The sequence below is a fragment of the Ceratotherium simum genome, unplaced genomic scaffold (genome assembly GCF_057802395.1).
Source record: "Ceratotherium simum simum isolate JZ-2026a unplaced genomic scaffold, ASM5780239v1 HiC_scaffold_57, whole genome shotgun sequence".
In the NCBI taxonomy this organism is placed as follows: domain Eukaryota; kingdom Metazoa; phylum Chordata; class Mammalia; order Perissodactyla; family Rhinocerotidae; genus Ceratotherium; species Ceratotherium simum.
In genome coordinates, this window is record NW_028261273.1 from 51335 (window position 1) to 74479 (window position 23145).

The 23145-nt window shown below is 46.8% G+C and overlaps 1 protein-coding gene across 4 annotated transcripts in view; it reads left to right on the forward strand.

Moving 5' to 3' along the window:
- The window catches only part of SHROOM2 (shroom family member 2), an 82793-nt gene that overhangs the window by 16396 nt on the left and 43252 nt on the right, over positions 1 to 23145 (forward strand). For 2 of the 4 annotated variants that reach the window (XM_087428491.1, XM_087428492.1), the window contains exons 2-4: positions 4222 to 4353; positions 7412 to 9857; positions 11377 to 11474. In XM_087428491.1, the coding sequence (XP_087284617.1) occupies positions 4222 to 4353; positions 7412 to 9857; positions 11377 to 11474 (2676 nt within the window). Of the gene's footprint in view, positions 1 to 2650; positions 3076 to 4221; positions 4354 to 7411; positions 9858 to 11376; positions 11475 to 23145 lie in introns of those variants that run through there. The other 2 variants (XM_087428493.1, XM_087428494.1) reach the window with 2 other exon arrangements.

Below are 23145 nucleotides of genomic sequence, written 5' to 3' on the forward strand. Positions count from 1 at the left end.
ATTGATGTAAGTGGGGTGTTGAGGTCCGCTACTATTATTGTGTTGCTGTTAATTTCTCCCTTTAGGTCTCTTAATAGTTGCTTTATATACTTTGATGCTCCTGTGTTAGGTGCCTATATATTCATAGGTGTTATCTCCTCTTGGTGGAAAATCCCTTTTATCATTATATACTGCCCCTCTTTGTCTCTCATTGTCCTTTTTTTTGGTGAGGAAGATTAGCCCTGAGCTAACATCTGTTGCCAATCCTCCTCTTTTTGCTGAGGAAGATTGGCCCTGGGCTAACATCCGTGCCTATCTTCCTCTCCTTTATGTGTGGGATGCCTGCCACAAGCAGTGCCCAGGTCCACGCCGGGGATCCAAACCTGCGAACCCCAGGCCACCAAAGTGGAGCACGTGAACTTAACCACTATGCCGCCAGGCCACCCCCTCTCATTGTCTTTTTTATCTTGAAGTCTGCTTTCTCTGATATAAGTATGGCAACACCTGCTTTCTTTTGTTTGCCATTTGCTTGGAGTATCGTCTTCCATCCCTTCACTCTGAGCCTGTGTTTGTCTTTAGAGCTGAGATGTGTTTCCTGGAGGCAACATATTGTTGGGTTTTGTTTTTTAATCCATCCACCCACTCTGTGTCTTTTGATTGGAGAATTAATCCATTTACGTTTGGAGTGATTATTAATATATGAGGGCTTAATAGTACCATTTTATCTCTTGTTTTCCAGTTCTATATTTCCATTGTTTCTCTTCCTTTGTATTTCTGACTGCCCTTTTAGTTTGGTGGTTTTCTCAGTTTTGTCTTTTTTTATGAATTGTGGTCCTGCTCTTATTTTTTTGTTTAGTGGTTGCTGTGAGGTTTGTATAAAAGATCTCATAGATGAGATAGTCCATTTTCTGATAGCTTCTTATCTCCATTAGCCAAAGCAGGTTCATCTCTTTCCTCTTCCCCTTCTGAGTTATTGTTGTCACAAATTATTCTGTTTTGTGTTGTGAGTTTGTGACTAAGTTGAAGTGTTTATGTTTACTTTTGATGCTTTCCTTCCCTTTATCTTTTAAGTTATAATTAAGTGTTTGCTAACCTGTTCTGAAAGAGAGCTTCAGTTTTCTGATTTTGTCTGTCTATTTATCTCCTTGCTCAAATCTTTGTAAACCTTTGCCTTTTTCTTTCAGGTGTGACGGCATCCTTGACAATTTCTTGTAGGGGAGGTCTAGTGGCTATGAACTCCCTCATCTTTTGTTTATTTGGGAAAGCTTTTATTTCTCCCTTGCATCTGAAGGATAATTTTGCTGGATAGAGTATTCTTGGCTGAAAGTTTCTGTCTTTCAGTATTTTGAAGATATCATTCCATTCTCTCCTAGCTTGTGAGGTTTCTGCCAAGAAATCCACTGACAGCCTAATAGGGGTTCCTTTGTAGGTTATTTTCTTCTGCCTTGCTGCCCTTAATAGTTTTTATTTGTTGTTGACTTTTGCCAGTTTTACTATTACATTCCTTGGCAAAGGTCTTTTAGCATTGATGTAATTAGGAGTTCTATTGGGTCATGTATTTGTAAGTCCAGTTCCTTCCCCAGGTTTGGCAAGTTTTCAGCTATTATTTCTTTGAACAAGCTGTCTTCTCCTTTATCCCTCTCTTCTCCCTCTGGAATACCTATAATCCTTATGTTGCTTTTCCTAGTTGAGTCTGATATTTCTCAAAGAATTCCTTTATTTTTTAAAAAATCTTAGTTCTCTCTCCTCCTCCACCTGAAGCATTTCTATATTTCTGTCCTCTAATTCACTAATTCTTTCCTCCATAATGTCAGCTTTATTTTTTAAGGATTCTAGATTACTTTTTATGTCATTGATTGTGTTCTTCATATCCAGAATCTCTGCTTGTTTTTCTTTGTTATAGTTTCAATCTCTTTGGTGAAGTATTCCTTCTGCTCATTAATTTTATTTCTGAGCTCATTGAAATGTCTGAGTTTTCTTGTACCTCGTTGAATTTCTTTATAACAGCTGTTTTGAATTCTCTGTCATTTAGATTGTAAATTTCTGTGACTTCAGAGTTGGTTTCTGGAGACTTGTCACTTTCCTTGTGCTCTGAGTTGTTGTCACTTTCCTTGTTGCTCTAGTTTCTCATGGTATTTGATGAACTAATCCTTTGCTGGCACATTTGTGGTAGTATCAGGTCGCAGATTCTACCTGCTGCTGCTGGGGGGAAGCAGGAGTTGTAGTTCTGATCCCACCCCGTCTGGTGGAAGTTGTGGGGGTACGGTGGGCACTCCCGCTGGCCAGGAAAGCATTTGCGTGTGGGCTCAGGGCTGCGCCGCCTCTTCTTACAGTCATGCTGAGGTGTGTTCCCACTTGTGGGGCCACAGTGGTACTATGGGCACACCCACCGGCCAGGAAAGCATTCTCGCACACACGTAGAAGAGGCTGCTGCCTCTTCTTACAGTCGTGCTGGCCACTGTGCTTGATGGGCGGGGCTTCTTGGCGGGGTCCGAGCCTGGGCCATTCGTTGGGACTGCCGTGGTATGGTGGGCTCTCTCGCTGGCTGGGAAAGCATTTGTGCATTGGCTCAGGGCTGCTGCCACCTCTTCTTTCATTTGTACCAAGATGCATTCCCCGTTGTGGGACCACAGCAGCACTGTGTGCGTTCCCACCAGCTGAGAAAGTGTTTGCGTGCACTCACAGGCCTGCTGGGGAAGGGTAGGGGAGTGCTAACCTATCTCCACTACTTCCCCTGGACCCAGTCCATCCACCTTCAGATGTTTAGCTGCGTTCGTCTCTCAGGTGTCCTGTTGTGCTGTGTAGGTATCCTCCATTCGTCAGTAAATGTCCATTTTGTTGTAGTTCAAAGGGGGAGAGATAAGGGGAACAGCTCACTCTGCCATGTCACTGACGTCATTCCCTGGCATTTTCTTTTCCAAGTCTTCTTTTTTTCCTTTGCTTCCAGTTTCAATCAGTCTAGTTTATTCCCTTCATTAATTAACTCTAAAGGAAGATGAAAGAAGCTGTGGATATTATAGCACAGAAAAAGCCATCTGCAAATGAAATTTACGTGGCCAGAACCTTCCTTACGAGGATTTTGAGAAACTCTATGAGGTACAGTCTTGGTTTTACAATCCCTTTACCTCTGGCGTGTGATGAATTCACCTGTTTATACTTTAGTTCCTGGAAAACTATCATAAAGTCAACACATTCCACATTTTGCCACCCATGGATTTTTCGTTGTTAATTATCTGAGTTGTCAGAAGTTTTATGATGTAAATATTTTTCGGTTTTTCTTTAGTAGTCTTTATTGCATCATAATCTTTAATATTTTTGCCTGCCTGGAAGAATGTTTCATCTCCATCAAGTATGTGAAGAGGCTCAATTGAGCTCTTCTCCATTCTGGATTGGGCTGTCAGCTGTCCACACTGAGGCTAGTTCTGTCCTAAAATGAAGAAGTGACAATAGGAGAGGCGAGTGCGGGTGAGTCTCCTCACATGGCTGCATTCTCCTGGAGGCTCTGTTAGATTTACACAGCAGCTGTAGGGATTTCCAACTGGACTTAGCATTATCACACCTGGGCAGGTGGGGCAAAAAGACTAATAAGCCACCCGCGAGATGGCAGGGTCTGTGGAGAGGGAGCTGGGAAGGCTTGTACCACGTTGAGAAGCCCTGGCACCAACAGGCTGGAGCCTGTTGGTCTAGGATGTTGTGCTTCATATGATGGGGACCCTTAGTTGACTTCACATACACTCTGAGAGGCTCAGAGGCATATCCGGCTACTAGTCTTAGTTAATTACCCAATAGCCATATTTACTTGGTTAAGCGAGTGGATCAACAGAAAGAAGCTGTCTAAACTCTGTGACTCAGCTGAGGTGGGGACTCATGGAGCTTTTCTCCAGCACAGTGCCTTCTCCTTGAGGAGGCTGAGGGCCCTGTGCAAAGCTATGCCGAGACAGGAAGGATAGAAGATTCTGTTGTCTTATTGGTGAGGAGGGCAAGATTGATTTACTTATTTAGAATAAATTTTGAAGGCTATGGTTCACGTTTTGGAGCCTGTGATTCTCATTCTGCACCAGGGTAAGTTCTCCATTAACAAAAACGTCAAGAGTGCTTGTGCCCAGATGCAGTGGAAACCATCTGAAAGCGATGCTATAAATCATGCAGCAGTAGCCATGACTTATTTCTGTCTCTTGCTCCTGTTTTGGCACCGAGTTTTCCTTTGTGTGCGGTCCCTGAGTCGTCTGCATTCTTTTTCAGGAGGAATGAGCTGAGCTGGAGGCCTCACTCCTGGCACGCCACCAAATTCTCCGAGAGCCACCCCGAGACATCAGCATCTCAGTTCTCATCCGCCGGTGTCTGCCCTTCTTGGCACGGCCGACACCACACGAGGTAGGCGCTTGTTTCCCGCTGGGACGGGAAGTTCATTTGACATTCTGCAAACATTCGTAACTTCCCAGTCCTGTCATGATAGCACCTTTCTTGACTTTAGAATGATTTTGGTTTTCGGATGAGAAAAGGCCATTGACACAGCATAACTTGAAGGACTCAAATTTTTTTTCACTGAGTAGGCAGGTGTACAATACTTAGAAACAAAACATAAAACATAAGAGAAAGGATGAAGAAGTGGTGCTTCCTTTTTTAGGTTGTTTAATTGATAAGTCAGGAGCCTGGGAACTTACTTTTTTTGGCTGAGTCCCTTTGGGCTGGCTGAGTTGGTGGTTCTGAGCCGAGTGGGACGGCTATCCATGCCACTCACATGCCCACAGCCACCACCCTTCTTTTGAGATTTTTATGTGCAGATTGGAAGGAAGGAGCTATTTATGGGTCTGGCAGGTGTATTTTGCAACAGCTCGCCAGGCAATTCTGTGAAGCATCAGCACCCTCTCCCCAACCCCCAGGGGGCTGCCATGGAGGCATAGAGGAAACCAGGGGGCTTCGCAGCCCACATGCTGGGGTTGTGACCAGCTTTGGGGGCCCTGTAGTGGTTTCCCACCCAGCATGAGATGGAGGAGGTGGGAGTTGTGGGTCGGTGGAAGGGGGAGTGCTGGTCGACCTGGCCTACCTGGAGCCCATGTTTCAGGGCAGAAGGGCTACTACCAGCTGAGCATGTGACAGCACCATGGGGGTGTTGGCTTAGTGAGGCTCCTGCTAGTCACAGGGTGCTGACTGGTCTCTTCAGATTAGTGGCCAGTGTCTTCACTAGTCTCCTGTTAGAAGGGTGATGGTAACAACACATAATGTGGTTTTGGTGTGTGTGTGTGCAAGTGCATGTGTGCGTGTGTATGTGTATCTGTGTGAGTGCATGCATGTGTATCTGCGCATTTGTGGTGTGTGTGTGTATGAGTGTGCACATGTATCTATGTGAGTGTATGCATGTGTGTTTGTGCGTGCTTGAATGTGTGTCTGCATGTGTATCTATGTAAGCATGTTTGTGCTTGTATATGTGTGTGTGGAGCTAACATAACCATCTCAAAAACAATTTTTGGCTGTTAGTAAATACTAGTCTGCTGCATAATTGCCAAGTAAAGGATTTATGTGCTGGGAAGGAAATACGTCTCCAGTATTACCTATTTAAAGTGACAAGAGATAATGGTATTTGGAGCCCAGGGTATTTTTGAAAAACCACAGATTCTCAACTGAGTGGTAAAACTTAAGTGAAAAGTGGGCCTTTTATTTCATTACTGAAGTGACTTAATGTAATAGGATCTCCATTAAGGCCATTTGGCAGTTTCTTGATTAAAGAAACACACATGCTGCCCACATCTGTGTGGAAAGAGTGCTTAGCATTATTTATATCTGCTTGGAATTAGGATCTCATGGGAGAAGCACCACAGAAATATTGGTGGGAAGATGAGAGGAATGTCCTCCGTTTCTGAGAAGGGTACCTGCTCTGTCCTCAAAGGAAATGGTGTAAAACCCAAACGGTCATCTTCCTCCCTCAGATGAGTTAGCCAGTTCACTGTCCTGTGTCCTTGCCCTGGTCTCACATTTTTCTTTCTCGTCTTGATTCTCCCCAAACATAAAGTAGCCACAATTTGTTTTTTTCCTTGAAGCATGAATATTCCAGCTTTATTGAGCTTTCATGAAAGCATTTAACATGACTGGATAAATAGTTTCACCGTTGAGAGCTCTCAGGCTCACATGTGCCTTAATTAACAGTGTATCACCTGGCTTGTTGTAATAAACCTGATTTTTTATTTCCTCCTCTTAGACACCATCCTAGTTATGAACCTGTATTTTCGGTGTCTGTGTCCAGCTCCAGTGAACTCTGAAGGTTTAATAAGTCGCCTGAACACAGCAGCATTCATCTTGCTGATAAAGCCTGTCTCTTGGGTTATGTGTCACACACGCCATTGACTGGGAGTTGAGCGAGGAGCTAGCAATACTTTCGTATTTGCATTTGGAAAAGTAATGTTATCCCTGAATTTTTCCTTTTTTTTCTTTTCTGGAGGGAAAGATTCGCCCTGAGCTAACATCTGTTGCAAATCTTCTTTTTTTTTTCCCCCCTCCCCCAAACCTCAGTGCATGGTTGTATATCCTAGTTGTAAGTCATTATAGTTCTTCTATGTGAGCTGCCGCCATAGCATGGCAACTGATGGACGAGTGGTGTGGTTTCACGACCGGGAACCAAACCTGGGCCGCCAAAGCAGAGTGCGCTGAAATTTAACCACTAGGCCATCAGGGCTGGCTCTGAAGTTTTCCTTTTAATTTGAAAATCGCTCTCATTTGATTGCCTCTTTTGTGTTAATAATCCACAATAAGAATCATTTCATACACTGAATCAGGGGTCTGTGAACTTGTTCTGTGAAGGGCTGGACAGTAAATATTTCAGGCTCTGCGGGCCAGTGTCTGTTGCAGCAACTCAACTCTGCCGTTGGAGCTCGAAAGCAGCCACAAAGTGTGTGTAAACAAAGGGCCGTGACTGTGTTCTGATCAAACTTTATTTATGAACACTGAAATTTGAATTTCATATCATTTTCATGGGTCATGAAATAGTATTCTTTTGACACCACCCCCACCATTAAAAAATCTAAAAACTGTTCTTAGCTCATGGGCTGCAGTTTGGCAACGGCCACACTTAACTAGTGGTTGACGATAAGCGTTCACACGGGCATGCTGTCTGGTGACCGCTGTGGGCTTTGACCAGCCTGTGGGCGCTGGGGTGAGAAAGGTACTGAGCATTTGAAGGTCTCTGTTTGCGAAAAGGCATCACATGAGTCAGACTTGGTCCTTTCAGCCTGTCCTCAGAAAGTTGCTCTTTGAAATGCTGAAATTTAGGTGCGCTGAGGTCACCCTTCAGGTCCAGGGATCCCGTTCCGGGAAGAGTTATTACAGCCAGCATCGTGATGTTTCTGCATGGGGCCAGCTGCAGTTTTGTTGTGTCTTTCCCTTTGCTATAACTCCGTTCTAAAGCAAGCTGTTCCCTGTGGTTCTTCTCGTTTCCTAGTTCTTCCTCCCATGACCTGTCGGGCGCGTGGGAGCAGACCAACCTGCAGCGCACCTCTGACCATTTCAGCTCCCTGGGCAGCGTCGACAGCCTAGACCACCCTTCCCAGCCCTACCCCTCCGGACGCCTCTCCGCCGCCAAGTCCAACAGCAGCATCGACCGCCTGGGCGGCCCAAACCAGCGCGACTCGGCGTACGGCTCATTCTCCACCAGCTCCAGCACACCTGACCACACCTTGCCCAAGGCCGATGCCTCCTCCACGGAGAACCTCCTCTACAAAGTGGGCCTCTGGGAGGCCTCCAAGCCGGGCAGCAGCCGGCAGGGCCAGGCTGCCGGCGACCCTCAGGGCCCAGAGGAAAGGTTTGGGTATTTCCCTTCCAGGGTCCCCTGTGACAGCAGCAAAAGCCCCAGGCCAGATGACAGTCCTGAGCCCAAGCTGGCCACTTCTGGGAGGTCCAGTTTGGGGCCAGTCTGGTATGTTCCCGAGAAGAAAAAAGCACCTTCCTCCCCTCCCCCACCGCCTCCCCCTCTCCGCAGTGACAGCTTTGCTGCCACCAAGAGCCACGAGAAGGCCCAGGGCCCCCCGTTCTCAGAGGTGGCTGACATGCAGCACTTTCCAGGCCTGACCTGGGCTCAGCCCTGCAGCGACTGGAGACCAGACCCTGCCGATCAGCAGCGAAGGCTGACGCGCCCCTCCGACGGAAGGAGACCCGGGAGCTCGGGCTGTGCCCTGGATGTCCACCTGGACTGCGGGTGGCCGTCCTCTGACTACGGGGCCCCCAGCCGGCTTCAGGCCTCTCTGTCCAGCACGGACGTGCGTTTCCCACAGCCTTCCTACGGGTGCCAGCACCCACGCCAATACAGTGACGAGAGTCCCTTCTTGCACGAGGGCCCCAGGGCCGCTGTGTCGCTGAGGGAGCAGCCCCGTGTAGCTCTCACTGGGGGCCGCCAGGAGCCCTCTGCTGACTGCTTCCAGGACGACAGCCCCACTCATGTCAGGTGGCCCAGTGCTGCCGACCAGAAGGGGGACGGTGGCGGGCAGAGCTGCTACTCATGTGTGCCCACGAGACAGTGCCTTCCGGGGGGTGCCCAGGCCATGCAGCTGCGAGGGGAATATTGGCATTCTGACCCAGCTCCAGGTGCTCCCCAGTATCCTGCCACACAGCCACTGGGCCCAAAGCCCCGGGGCTGCCTGCCTCCACACGAGGGGCCCTGGGGCGCCCCTGAGAGGGAAAGGGGGGACCCCGTGGACAGAGGGGCAGAGGGCCGCTGCACGGGAGTCAAGGAGCTACAAAGAGGTGGCCACGTGGCGAAAGCCGGCCCGAAAAAAGTCACAGATGGCGTCAAGTGGGCTGAGGGAGAAAGCAGCAAGATCTCCCCTCACCAGACGCCCCTGCTGCATTCGCTGGCCCAGGAGGGGACCCAGCGGCCCCAGGAGGGCCGAGAGGGCGGCACGGAGAGGCTGCCAGCCTTCGATGCCCAGGTGGGCAAACCCACACGGAGAAGTGACCGGTTCGCCACCACTCTGAGGAACGAGATCCAGATGCGACGAGCCACGCTGCAGAAAAGCAAAAGCACGGTGACCCTGACTGGCACCAGCGAGGGGGAGGAAGACGCCTGCGGATCGAGGGCGGAGCTGGGCCGGGCCGCCGGCGCCACCCCGGAAGGTTCTTTCCCGGGCACCTATAAAGACCACGTGAAGGAGGCTCAAGCCCGGGTCCTGAGGGCCACGTCGTTTAAGCGCCGTGACTTGGACCCCAGCCCGGCTGACCATTATGCAGGGTCACCAGACGACGGCACGGAACCCAACCCTGTCCCCTGCTTCTGGGAGGCGGGCCTGGCCAAGCTGCCATCGTCCGGAGGTGGCATGCCACATGGTCCCCGCGTCGGGGGCCGGAGACGGTTCACGGTGGAGCAGAAACTGAAATCGTACTCGGAACCGGAGAAGATGCACGAGGTGGGGCTCTCCGGGGATCACCGCCCGCCCCAGCACCCCGGTACCTCCCAGGAGACCGTGGGCACGTTTGCCGACAGGTGGAAGTTTTTTGAGGAGACGAGCAGACCCCTTCAGCAGGGGCCTAGGCAGAGGCAAGCGCTTTGTGGATTCCCAAAAGAGAAGCTGGAGAGGCCACAGATGGCAGGCCACGGGTGCGAGGGCACAGAGCCTTGCTTCCAGAAGAGGGCCCACATGACCTCCTTTGGAGAAAACCTCAGCAGTCACAGAAAAGCGGGGAAGGTGGGGAAATCAGAACCTTCTCAGAGGCTCGGAACCTTTGCAGAGTATCAAGCCTCTTGGAGGGAACAGAGGAAAGCCCTGGAAGCCAGGAGTTCGGGGAGGTATCACTCAGCGGATGACATCCTGGATGCAGGTCTGGACCAGCACGAGAGGCCGCAGTACATTCACGAAAGGTCCCGGTCGTCGCCGTCCACAGACCTCTACAAACAGGTGAGCAGTGCGTCGCGGGCAAGAAGAAGCCCACCCCCTGACCACTGTCTTAAGGCACGTATTAGACACCCCCAAATATAATGGCTCAGTGTCCGTGTGAGTTGTGTCCAGTTGTTTGAGCATTTAAATGCACCAGCTCTTCTAATGTCACATTTGTGAAAGTTACCCGGGGACAGCACTGATACATCACGGTAACTTAAGTGCCATATGTTCACCCGCGCCTTGAGTTCCCAGCCTCCTCATCGTCATCTCTTGCTTCATCTGTCTTTCCCCTTGATTGGCTTGTCCCTACATTAATACCAAGCAAAGAACTTAGGGGAAACTATAGAAGATGTTATGTTCTCCTCTGAAATGAAAAGGTATGCTTTATGTAAAGGCTCAAGACAACATATGATAGCCACTTTTCAAATATCAATATCATTTAATATTTTTAGTAGTCTTTTTAGTAGTCCTTTTTTTTGCAAATTTTTTCAAGATTGCTCTGGGGCAAATGTAGTTTAAAAATGCAATGAATTAAACTGTTGCACTTTTTTTTTTGTTTGTTTTTGTTTTTTTAAAGATTTTATTTATTTTATTTTTTGCCCCCAAAGCCCCAGTAGATAGTTGTATGCCATAGCTGCACACCCTTCTAGTTGCTGTATGTGGGACTCGGCCTCAGGATGGACAGAGAAGTGGTGCCTCGATGCGCACCCGGGATCCGAACCCGGGCCGCCAGCATCGTAGCGGGCGCACTTAACCACCAAGCCACAGGGCCGGCCCTGTTGCACTTTTTTTTAAGGCAAGAGTTTTGGTGGTAAAAGTTGACTTCAAGCTTTCTAGAAAACTACATATTTATATCCAAACTTCAAAGTCAACAGCCGGTCTCGCTCTCCCTCTCCCTGCTTTTTCTGCCTTTTAAATCTGCATTTGTATACTTTAAAGAAAAAAATTCTTGCAATAACAGATGCAGTTTCTTTTAAAAAGAACCAGTAGTAGGTTTAATACACGCTGTTCAATATGTGCGTGTAAAGAGAGCTGCCCTTTTCTCCGTGGCGTGCTGCTGCTGAACGGCCGTGCAGACACTGCGAGCGTTTGTTTCTGCCATGGCCCTGCCCTGGCCCTCGGACTGTGTGGCATGACCTCGGAGAATTCCATGCTCGCTCAGTCAGGAGAGAAGAATCCCAGACTCTGTCAAGTCCTGGGGCTCGAGGCTTTGCCACAGTGAGTTGTAACCAGCTGTATTTGATTTGGTTTTTTTGGCCAATCGTGTCACACGGTTTTTCAGACCTGACGTGGGAGTTCTGCTTCCTGCCCAGAGCTGAAGTGGACGCACGGTCTAGTCGAGTCTTTTCGGTGAAACACTTTGGGGAGCTGAGCTCGCCAGTCCCGTGGCTGAGTGTTGGTAGGAGACAGCAGGCTGCGTCATTGCCTTTGTGGTACAGGCTCGCAAGGCGAACCCACAATGAGGGGGTTCATAATAATAGATGTCTTGAAGAAGGCAGCTTGATGACTTGGTGTCTCATTGTGCTGCCCTTGGCAGGAAGCTTCGGTCGAACCACGACGACAAGCAGAGGACCCTGGTGAGCACAGAGAAGTTTCCTCCACGGTCTGGGCTGAGGAGGGACGTCCCACCTCAAGGTGGGTGAATTTTGGATTTGGGGTTACTAAGAAGATGTCCTGGGCGTGAGCTTCTTTATGGTGGGTTAATGCTTGGTTAACATGGTCAGGCATTTGGTTTTGGCCAAAACCAAAGTGGCTGCTAACCGGGCGTGATTTCCGGCATCCTTGTCTGCAGATGACCATGCCCCTGGCCCCGCACCGCTGCCGGGAGAAGCAGCCCAAGGGCGGTGACGCCTTCTAATGCCATCGTGGCATTTTTGGTTCTTAAAATGGCTGCTATGTTTTCCATACAGTGAGGTTCTTTATATTGACGGGATGAGAACTCCAGGCTCACGTGCTTGAATGGAATGCTTTTTCCAGAAAGCCTGACTGAAGAGATGCTTTAACCACCCAGCTTGCAGCTGGGGTGCTGGGCCATGGTCTCCAAGTCGGAGTTGCCTGGAAGGATTGTCAGTCAAAAGGAATAGGGCAAGCCTTTCTGAATTGGACTTATTTAATGAGTTAATTTTGAGCTTTAAAATAGAAATCGAGTCGGTTGGCTCCCCAAGAGAGGATCAGAGCATCTGAAAGAACTGTGGGGGGGCCGCAGTGTATTACAGTGTTGTGTGCCATAATCCTAAAACGTGGCGAGTGTAGCTGTTAAACGAGAGTGGAATTTAGATTAAATAGATCGTGTCGTCTCGCCCTTGCCACATGAGGAGGATGGAAGAAGAGAGTAAAGATCATGTAGGAGCTGTGGCAGAACTATTTTAAAAGGGCTGGTGGAGGGATGGAAATAAATACGTGCGCAATAGGGTCATGAAGTGCAAATTTTTCTGTTGCCCTGAGAATCTCCGGTAATTGGTGCGATATTCAAATTAAACGCTAACCTCAAAATTCAAGGTTCTGTTGCAGAAATAACCAATTTAAATGTTTGCTTTTGAGAGCCTTGTGTAATGGGGTTTTATTTCATTTGGCTTTAAACTGAGTGCTTTTCGCCTTATAGGCGAGGATCACATATTTAGCTGGCTCTCAGGAACAGGAGTGGTAGTTTGTGTATGCTTGTGTAGGAAGTCGCTGCAATTACTTAACAGTCTGCATGGCTAAGAGTGAGAACCCCTGGGTGAGACAGAAAGATGGGTGAATAGTACACCTACAAAAGTTCGCAGTGTCTGAGAAGCACAGTTATAGCTTTATTACTACAGATTCCGAGCAAGTCACGTGCCGAGCACCAGCTGTAAGCTTTGTTCAAAGCCCGCTTCCGGGCCCTGCTGCGGTTGAGAGGGCGCGCCGCACTGCAGTGCGGACAGGGGCGCTCCATGCGTCCTGCACACACACTCGGGCTCTGGCGTGGCTCCTGCACCTGAGCCCTAAGCGTTTAATTTAAGCTGCAGAGGGGTCAGGTGGTGGTTGGAGTTTTGCTCCTCTGCTGTTAACAGAGTCAGATTGAATAGCTATAATGTACAGATTGTGTGTTGTGTTGTAGATGGCACTCTCAATAGTGAAAGGGTCGAGAGGAGGAGGGGAGGGCCCCATGCCTCGTTTATCATGGCCATGTCTTCCCGCAGACTGCGGAACCGCTCTGAAGAAATTAGTTCCAGAAGCTTTCTACTTTTGGGCTACAAACCCAGCAATTTTCAGAATTGTTGTGTGCGTTTTTAAAGAGTGGTGAGGCTCAAATGAAACTCTAGAATAGGACTGTTGAAAAGCCGTTCTCAACTTCTTACAGAGAATGTTTATTTTCTGAAGTATTGGTAAGTCATGGTGCACTTGAAACATTAAATTTGAGAATAAAAGAAAGGAAAATTCAGGCAAAGGACTGTCGTATGCTCACTGAAAACAAAATCTGTAATGCAAAGATTTAAAGACACACAATATTTTGCATAAGTTTAAAGTATTGTAAACTTGTCTGTGTAAAGAATGTAAATTGATGTAAGTATAATATGAAGAATTATTTTAAATATAAACCGCTGCATAATGAAAAATGTTTTTTGTTGTAATTTGTTGGGATGACAGAAGAGCGTCAGGATAAGAATTATTATTCATGCGAATCAAATTGAGAACATTTTTGTGAGGTTCAAGATGCCGTGTTCTATATGAAGACAGTAGGACAAAGGTTCTACCCCCAAAGGTCCTTACAGTGTAGGAGGGAAGGGGAGACACCCATACTGACCAATGAACTGATGACACGTAATTGTAATTTTTGTAAAACGTTACGTGGTGCTTCAGAATGTTGACAGAAAGAGGGCGAGGTGACTTCTGGCTGGGCTATGGGGAAGACAGGTGGTATTTGAGCTAAAATAAACCCAAACCCAAGGGAAGAAATCCAGAAGTATGTGGTTACCTCCAGCTTTTCCCATTGTGAGCAGCCCACCTTACCCATTCTGACTGTCTTAACCCACCAGCTCCCACTGTTTTCAGAGGTTTTGCACCAAATCTCCAAGCTCAGTCATTATGACCAACAGGAGTCCGCTTCCTGCAAACATTCTCCCTCACTGACTTGGGGTACCCTGAAAGCTGGGTGTGGCAGTTTGCTTGGGCCGCCATAACAAAATACCAGAAACTAGGTGGCATCAACAACAGAAAGTTATTTTCTCATAGTTCTGGAGGCCAGAAGTCCAAGATCAGGGTGTCAGCAGGATTGGTTTCTCCCAAGGCCTCTCTCTGTGACTTCAGATGGCCAATTTCTCCCTGTGTCCTTACGTGGTCTTCCCTCTGTGTGTGTCTGTGTTCTCATCTCCTTCTTTATAAGAGCACCAGTCAGATTGGATTAGGGTTCCCCCTGATGACCTCATTTTACCTTAATCACCTCTTTAAAGACTGTCTCCAAATACAGTCACATTCTGAGGTCCTGGAGATTAGAACTTCAACATATGGATTGGGGGAGAGGGTACAATTAGTCCATAACCCTGGGAGAAATGTCTCTGCTTCTCTCTTATACCTTTTACTAGCCAATTTTGTCTGCTACGTCAGCTGTCTTTGGGAAGAGCCATTCCATTGTCGAGCTGATGAGCAAGCATTTAAAATAAAAGGAAGGGGCCGGCCCCGTGGCTTAGCAATTAAGTGCACGTGCTCCGCTACTGGCGGCCCGGGTTCGGATCCCGGGCATGCACCGATGCACCGCTTCTCTGGCCATGCTGAGGCCGCGTCCCACATATAGCAACTAGAAGGATGTGCAACTATGACATACAACTATCTACTGGGGCTTTGATGGAAAAAAAAGGAGGAGGATTGGCAATAGATATTAGCTCAGGGCCGGTCTTCCTCAGCAAAAAGAGGAGGATTAGCATGGATGTTAGCTCAGGGCTGATCTTCCTCACAAAAATAAAATAAAATTAGAATAGAATAGAATAGAATAGAATAGAATAGGAAGAAGGCAGCTGTCATTCTAGTGTGCAGCTGGTGAAGTGGGGAATTTGGCGAAACCTCTTTGGAGGGGTCTCTGGTGGCGTGTAACTGAAACCTTACAGTTGGCACCCCTTCTGGCTCGGTAATAATACCACTTTGAAGAGTTGACCTGAGCAGACGCCCGCACTGTGAACAGAGACATTCTCTGCAGACTGGGATGGTGCGGGGATGGGGGTGATTCTGGTGCTCTCGTGGCAGATGTGTTTGCCGCCCATCACCGGTTCTCATGGAGCTGTCCTGGATGGCTGGTGGATAGCGCCTCTGACTAAAGAGAGTGGAGATAGAACTCCTGTGCTCCTGCAGCACTGTTCTGTCTGGGCTCTGATCTGAGCCACAGCCCCTCCGTTTGTTCACTTTGCTGCAGAAGCGTAAGCCCCTCCCATGCCCACCCTGCTGTGCAGCCCACCTGTATCTGATAAGCTGTGCTTCCAGACCCTCCCAGCTCACTGTTCTTCTCCCCATCTCCACCCAAGCTTTATCATCTCCAGCCTGGACCATGGCGGTGCCTCCTCACTGCTCTCTGTGCTTCTGTGGCTGACCCCCACAGTCCTTTCTTCTCCTAGCAGCTAATGAGCTGGTCTTGGAATGTAAATCAGATTACAGTTGTCCCCTTCCCCTAAGCACTCAGTGGCTTCTATTTGCACTTGGAATAAAATGCCAACTCCTTACTGTGGCCTGCAAGGCCCTGTATGCCCTCTTTTCTCCAAGGTGGCCTTTGTCACTTTCTCTTTCCATCCCCAGGCTCAGGACTCGTTGCCGCCTTTCTGTCCTTTGAACAAGCCAAGCTCATTTCTCCCTCAGGGCCTTGATGCTTTTAAGGCCATCCTTGGGATGCCACCAGCCTTCCTCGGGCCACCTGCCTAGCAAATGGCAGCTGAGTGGTCCTGCTCAGCTTAGGAAGGGGACCTTGTGTAAGCATAGTGGCTGATGGATGCACCAGTCATCAGGTGGATGAATGGAGAGATGGGTGGATGGGTGGGTTGGTGGGTGGATAAATAGATGGTTATGTGGATGGATGCATGAGTGTGTGGATGAATGGGTGGATGGAAGGGTAGATCGGTAGATGAATGGGTGGGTACCAGCCTAACATTCCTTGAGTCAGTCCTTCTTGATCATGGTAATATTTCCATGTTGGCACATTCTGTATGCTGAAATTTTATGTAAGATTTTAGTGTGCACGACACTAAGTAAAATGGGCTTTACTTGTCTTTCTGTGCTGGCATAGCATTTAGAATCAAGACATAAACATCTCAAAATAAATTTGGTAGCATGGACTTGTTTTCCGGTATCGTATTTTAAACCTTGTAAGAAAGCTAAGTTTTACCACGTTTGACTATTGCTCCTTGAATCTGAGCGTCTTCAATGAGGATTGTGTTCTGGGAGGCTCCGGAGACTGAAGCTGAAAGGGGACCTGGGGCGGAGCTGGATGGCTGTGGGCACTGGCAGGTTCCCTGTTCTCCACTTTCTTTCAGGCATTTCCGCCCGCCCCTCTAGGAGCTGCTGCCAACGGGCTGGCACTGACCTGCAAGCTTGTCTTTTGTTGGGACAGATGAGAGAGGAGAGGGAGAATGAGAATGTATCCTAAATCCCAATAACAGCCACAAAATGGAATCCGTATGAAATCAAGCTCTTGAGAGAAAATATGCTTTAATGTTGAATTCATAAACAAACTAAATCCACCTGACGGTCACCTTCCTGTGTGTTTTCCCTGAGAGGTGGCTTGGTGTACAGAGGTTAATGCAAAGACTGTTTTTCATGTACTACACAAGCTGCTTACGAGTAGATTTCAGAGTGAGTAAGAGAGATTTGCCATCTGAGCTATGCCCCTCATTTGTTGCTTTAGGGAAGATGTTTACTTTTCCTGGCCTTCAATTAGCTAAGGGGCAATCGAAGCTTTCCATTCTAAACTGCTCCACTGGGTAATTATGAAGCCCTAGCTGGGATAACAAGATGAAACTCCAGCTTGGAAGGTTTCCAGGGCAGTGCCCTGGACAGAGCAGTCAGCTTTGTGCATGGAGTGCTTGCAAACGTACTTCTGCCATCCCAGAAATGAGAAGCAGCAGCCGTAGGAAAAACACTTGTGTCCAGCGTCTGGTGGTTTGTTTTTACGTCTTTGCTTGTAACTACATATATTTTCTCCTCGTATTTATACCCATGTGGACTTAGGAAAGGCAGAGTCAGGACAGTCGACTGCAGATTTGTTTACTTGCTGGTTTGGTCTTGTGACTTCACATTATTTGGAAGGATGCATTTTAAGGCAATAGTTTGAGAGTTGCAGGGTTTGGGGGAAGAGAGGAGAAAGCGAGACCAGGGAGGCAGGTCTGCACAGCACGGACGTGGAGGGAGAAAACGAGCTGAAGAAGGGCGGGAGGTATCAACTACATGACATGCTGAAGGGAAGAGGGAGGAAACATGGACGAAGATTGCACCCAGACATCTGAGTTCTGGACCGGGTAGGGAAGTAGAGTCTTCTATACACAGCATGTCTGGAGGCAGCTTCTACCTTCTGATTGGATTCTGACAGGTGTAGACGGAGTTGCTGCAGTCATGTGACTTCCGGTGCTTTCCCAGAAGAATCCACAGCCGTGCAGAAACTGCCCCTTCATCCCCAGCACCCGCCCCCAGTGACTGCACAAGGGCTCCCTTGTTAGCCAGGCAACAAGCCAGGAGACCCCGGCGCTCTCTGCGTGGGTGGAGGGACTTCCGCAGCTTGTCCTGATATAGTGACCCTCTGCTCTTTTATCCTGCTGTCTCTTTTCTTCTCAGTTGACTGCTCTCTTCAAAGCTCCTGCCCTTATCGGTTGACCTTGGTTTGATTTGCACGTAAAGGTGCTTTTCAGTGTTTTTGCCTTTCTCCGAAATCCATCTGAACACATCGACACCCTTTATCTCGTCTCGGTTCTTCCAGCCGTGCTACCTTCCTCTGTGCCATGTTTTAGGTCAATTTACCATGTTTTAGGGCTGAGATGGCCTGGGCAGTACCCACTCGTACAGCCATACAGATTTAAATACTCCTTAGATTAATGCTATTCAAATTGGCAAAGGCATGGACAAAGCCTTCTCTGACTACTTTGGAGATAATCTTTGCTGCCTTTTCATTCTTGTCGGCTCTTCTGGTTCACTGTCCAGCTATGGTGTTTTCATCTTGACTCAAGAACCGAATTGTCAAGCATCAGGTCTCCGACTCCTGTTTCTTCTAATGGGACCTACTGCATCACGCTCCTTAATCCCTATTTACTTGGCTTTCCTACTACTAATGGGTGAAGTCAGATGTCTTTATCAAACTTGTGTGATCAACCTGTGTTAGAAATATAAGCACATCTGGTCCATGAACTGTGAACATCTGCATTCAATTTCCCTCCCTGCAGAAGGTACAGTGTGTGAGAGGGCACCGTAGTGTTCTTGCAGGTGGTAACGTGACTAAGCGTCATGGCAAAAGTGGATGTTATAAAACCGTGATAGAATGAAAACTTGCTTCACAGAGCAAGGTCATTGCTGATGACCCGTGAGGGTCCTGGCTGAGTCGACGCATTCTTGCCTACACCTGCCTACCCCCAAGCCTTCTTCAGCATCATTTGTTTTCAGGAACTTTGGAAAGCAGGTGTCAACTGCAGGCTGTCTCTTTGTTTTGGGCATGGGCAAGGCAGCTTAATTGCACCAAATTTTCCTTTGTTCCTTTCTATCTATGTTGGCATTTTTATGTTAGAATTCTGAAGTCATTTTGTCTGAAGAAGACCATTGGGGAATCTCAGGCCCACTGAGGGTAAGCTCCCTCACAAGATGACTGCGAGGACTGGACATTTTGTCTGGTTCTCAGGTGTACCTCCTTCCCTTGGGACTCAGGCTTTGTAGGGGCCTGTACATAGGGCCACATTGGCTGTTATTTTTCTCTGAGGTTACTGTAAATTACCTGCTTTAATTTTTAAATTACTTTAAATTACTTGCGTTTTTTTGAGATGGGGTTGCAAAGATTTTATTTATTTATTTTTAAATTGTGGGAAGATCCACATGATGTAAAATTTACCATTCAAACGTGTAAATTCAGGGATTTGTAGTTCATTCACAATGTTATGCAGCCATCACCACTATCTAGTTCCAGAAAGTTTTCATCACCCCAAAAGGAAACCTTGTACCCAATTAAGCAGTCACTCCTGAAATGGGTTTATTTTTAATGTTTAACTTGATACACTCTATACGCTTAGACAAGAAATGATACTCTATACACACTTAGACTGTCTTCCTGATACACTGTTGCCATCAGTTAGAGGTGAGATGGATACTTAGCTGTCAAAATTCATTTCCCACAGACTCAATGTGTTAAGTGGCTGTTAGATTCCTGCAGCTAGTCTCAGAAATAAATTTAACTCATAATTTTTCTGAAGGTCCGTACATTTGAAATAAAAAAGGAGAACAGTCTACAAGTCCTCTTTCTCTTAAGCAGTCTAAAATGCGTTAAAATATTTCCACGTGCATGTTAAACCTACACACACCCCGGGAATCCTGGAGGAGTGCGTCAGACCCAGGAGCATGTTTTGTGTCTGTATCCCCCAAGACCCCCCCAAGTAGCCCTCTTGCCTCCCACACCCGCCACAGAACTCACCACCACCAGAATTCAGAGGAAAGACCTGTGAAGGAGGAAGACAGAAGCCTGGATAGTGACAGAGAGTGGTAGCTGAAAAGGAGATCTACTTTAGGTTTTTTCAAACATAGCACTTGGAGCAAATCCTTGGGAACACATATTGTCCTTGCGAGTTTAATTTTTTGTGTGTTCATTTCCATGCTGATGTTAAAATTTATATCAGGATATTATGGGTGATGTGCATGACCACACCTTGTGTGTGTGGCAGTGTCTCATTGTCAGTGTTAATTAGGTAATTGTCCCTGGTTGGGAGGAAAGAATAAGTCCAGGTTCACATGGAAACCAAGCTCTCCCTCTATAGACGAGGGACAAGACATTAGGGTGCTGTGCCGACAGAGCTCTGTGTCCCATCAGTCAAAAGACATGTGATGAGTCATGTCACGGCATCTAGGAAACTGGTAGCTGACCCCAGAAGAAGTGGCATTGAGGTGCCTGGAACCACGAGAGTAACAGTTCATTCTCAGCAAAGCCACGTCATCCATCGCATTAAACTAACATCGGCTTTATAGTTTTGCTCTCATATACCTTGCAAATTTGTTTTGTACTTTATAGCCTAAAAGCTATAAAAATGAGGAAAATAAAATATTTTATATTTAGATATATTTAACAGTATAATAAGAAATAACCTAAGCCACACATGATTCCATATGTATGTGACCTCAGAATAGGCAAATCCATAGAGAGGAGAGGTAGATTAATGGTTGCTGGGAATTAAGGGATGGAGAGAATGGGAATGACCGCTAATGGATATGGAGTTTCTTTTTTGGGGTGATGGAAATGTTCTGTCTGGAATTAGATATTAGTGATGGTTACACAACTCTATGAATATGCTAAAAACTACCGAATTGTACATTTTTAAAGGGTGAATTTTATGATATGTTAACTTTATCTCAGTTTTAAAAAATCTCAGTCAACACTGGGAATCCATAAGAAAAAAACGGTTTGTTTTGTTTTGTTTTTTTAATTTGAAATGAGTCTCTGCATTACTCAAGCCTGAGGTATGTGGCTCCAGCTCAGAGGTCAACAAACTTTGTAAAGCATCAGATGGTAAATATTTTTGGCTTTGGGGCACATTGTTCCTGTTGTGATGACTCGACTCTCTTGTAGCGTGGAAGCAGCCGTAGACAGAAGATAAAGGTGTGGTGTGGCTGTGCTCCAGTGAAACCTCACAGGAGAGCTTTGCCAGCCCTTGGATTTGGTCAAGGGATGGTCTTCAAGGGTGTGCTTCCTGGACTGGGAATGGGGGATGTGAATGGTGGTCTGCATGTTTTCAGAGGGGCTTTTTTTTATGATTCTCCTGCAGCACGATATCTATTTCTTTTGCCGTTTCATATTACTTGCCTCTTGTTTGATTGTTTAACTTTGGGAGTTTGCATTGTCCACCCAAGTAGGGGTGGCCACACCTCGTTCACAGCGTGAGAATATAGGAGAGCACAGGATAGTATAAGCACTGGCTCCTTTGTGGTGGTAGGGAAGGCGTCCTCGGACCTCAGGGGCCAGGCACGAGGCTCAAGACAGGTGAAATGACTCAGGAAGGGTTCAAAGCTTCACCAAGACTGCCCGAGAGGCTAGGAAGAAGAGTTCTTTTGGAATGTAAGTGTGCTAGGGTGCTTATTTTGTTCTGTTCCTTCTTATTTGTGGACTTTTTCAAGGGCAAAAATGTTCTGTGTCAATTAAAGGCAGATTTGTATGCAATTTATTACAAATATTTACCATGCAAAGTCTTAATAGTATTAACACAGCACAAGCTATGAAAAGATTTGAGCGTTGTATACACCCTGATAATTATGCCTCATTCTAGGAAACATGGACATATGAAAACCCACTTATAAACCTTAATATTATAAAAGTGCTTTCTCTTTAGAAATAATTCATTGAGAGTCTCCTTTAAAAATGGATTCGTCAAGCACAACCAGCACCCAGATCTTGATTTTCAATGCCTGTCTCTAATAAAAGGAACCAGGGCTCCTTGGAGGAATGGCTGAGTCTAGGGCTGGGGCAGGGAATATACAGAATGAGCCTGGAGCATCTTGTAGTGCCAAAAAGTAAGGAAGTACTAACAAAACAGACAAACAAGCCAAACAGCAATGAGGATATGTCAAAGGGACACAGGGGCCAGCTTAAAGAGCTTCCTATGACCAAAGCTACAACAGTTTAAGCAACAAAATAAAGTATTATTGGATTATAACCCATAATAAAATATATATTCTTAAGCTTGTACTTATATACATAAATGATTGGGTAAATTAATAAGTGGGGGAGAAGAGACAAATCTCCTGTGCAGAAAAATTCCAGATATTCTGTGTGGATCCTCTGCCCTCAAGGGGGTGGAGCAGAACTCCTCGTTCCTTAAATATGGACTGTGTATGGTAACTTCCTTCCAAAGAGGGCAGGTTGAAAAGGTGGAGAGAAAGAGTGATGTGCTGCTGGAGAAACTGACGTACACTAACCCACCAGGTGATCAACGGAGATAAGTCATGTTGACAACATGATCCCTGATATCATATGAGAATTGTACTTCACCTCCGTGGTCTCCCCCAAAATTCATAATCCCAGTCTAATTGTGACAAAAACATCAGACAGATCCCAATTGAGGGACATTCTACAGAATGCCTGAACAGTACTCCTCAAAACTGTCAAGGGCATCAAAAACAAGGAAAGTCTGAGAAGTTGTCACTTAAGCAGGAGAAACGAACCTAAGGAGATGTGACAAATAAATGCAATGTGGTACCCTGGGTGGGGTCCTGGGACAGAAAAGAGACGTTAAGGGAAAAGGAAATCTGAATAAAGTGTGGACTTAGTTACTATTAATGTGTCAAGATTGGTTCATTTATTGGGACAAATGTACCATAGTGATGTAAGATGCTCACCAGAGGGGCAAGTGGATGTAGGGTATATGGGAACTCTTTCCTATTGTCACAATTTTTCTGTAAATCTAAAACCATTCTAAAATGAAGTGTTTAAAGTTTTATTCTTATAATGCGTTTTTGAGTTACTCAACTTGTAAATATTAGGAACACACGTTTTGAGCAGTAAGTGTGGTGAAATATCTCGTCAGCCGCCAGGTCCTTACTGGATACGTAGTATGTGGATGGCCTTGCACTGCACACTGAGCGTCAAGGGTATGGAGATGGCTGGGGTGGATGGCGCCCTCTCTTAGTGATGGGATCGTGTACTTGGTAAAATAACACGTGGGGATGAAAAGTAGGAGAAAGAATGTGGACTTTGGGGTCAAAGACACAGGTTCCAATCCTCATTCTCCTTCTCAGTGTGATTAGGTCAGGCCACCTCAGCTTAGTAATAACTTCACATTCCTGGATGATGGGATATCCCCACCAACCTTCCTTGCAGACTTATTTAAATGCTTTATGGACGTAACATTAATGCATCAGCACAGTGCTTAAGATCAAGTAGGTGTGAAAAAAAAAAATGAAAGTCACTCTTACCAAGATAACAGTACTATGGGAGATACTGCAAAGTAGTGTGTGTTGTTTGGTTAAATGAGCAAGAGTAGGAAATAATTGCTGTGGGTTTAGAAGAGGTTCATAGAAGCAGGTTGAAAGAGAAAATCCATCCTGAAGGGTAAGTGCAGGGCTGGGGAGGGTCGAGGCTTTCCCTATGGGAAGGAGCTGTTAGGGGCACTTCCTGGGGGCTGCATGGGGC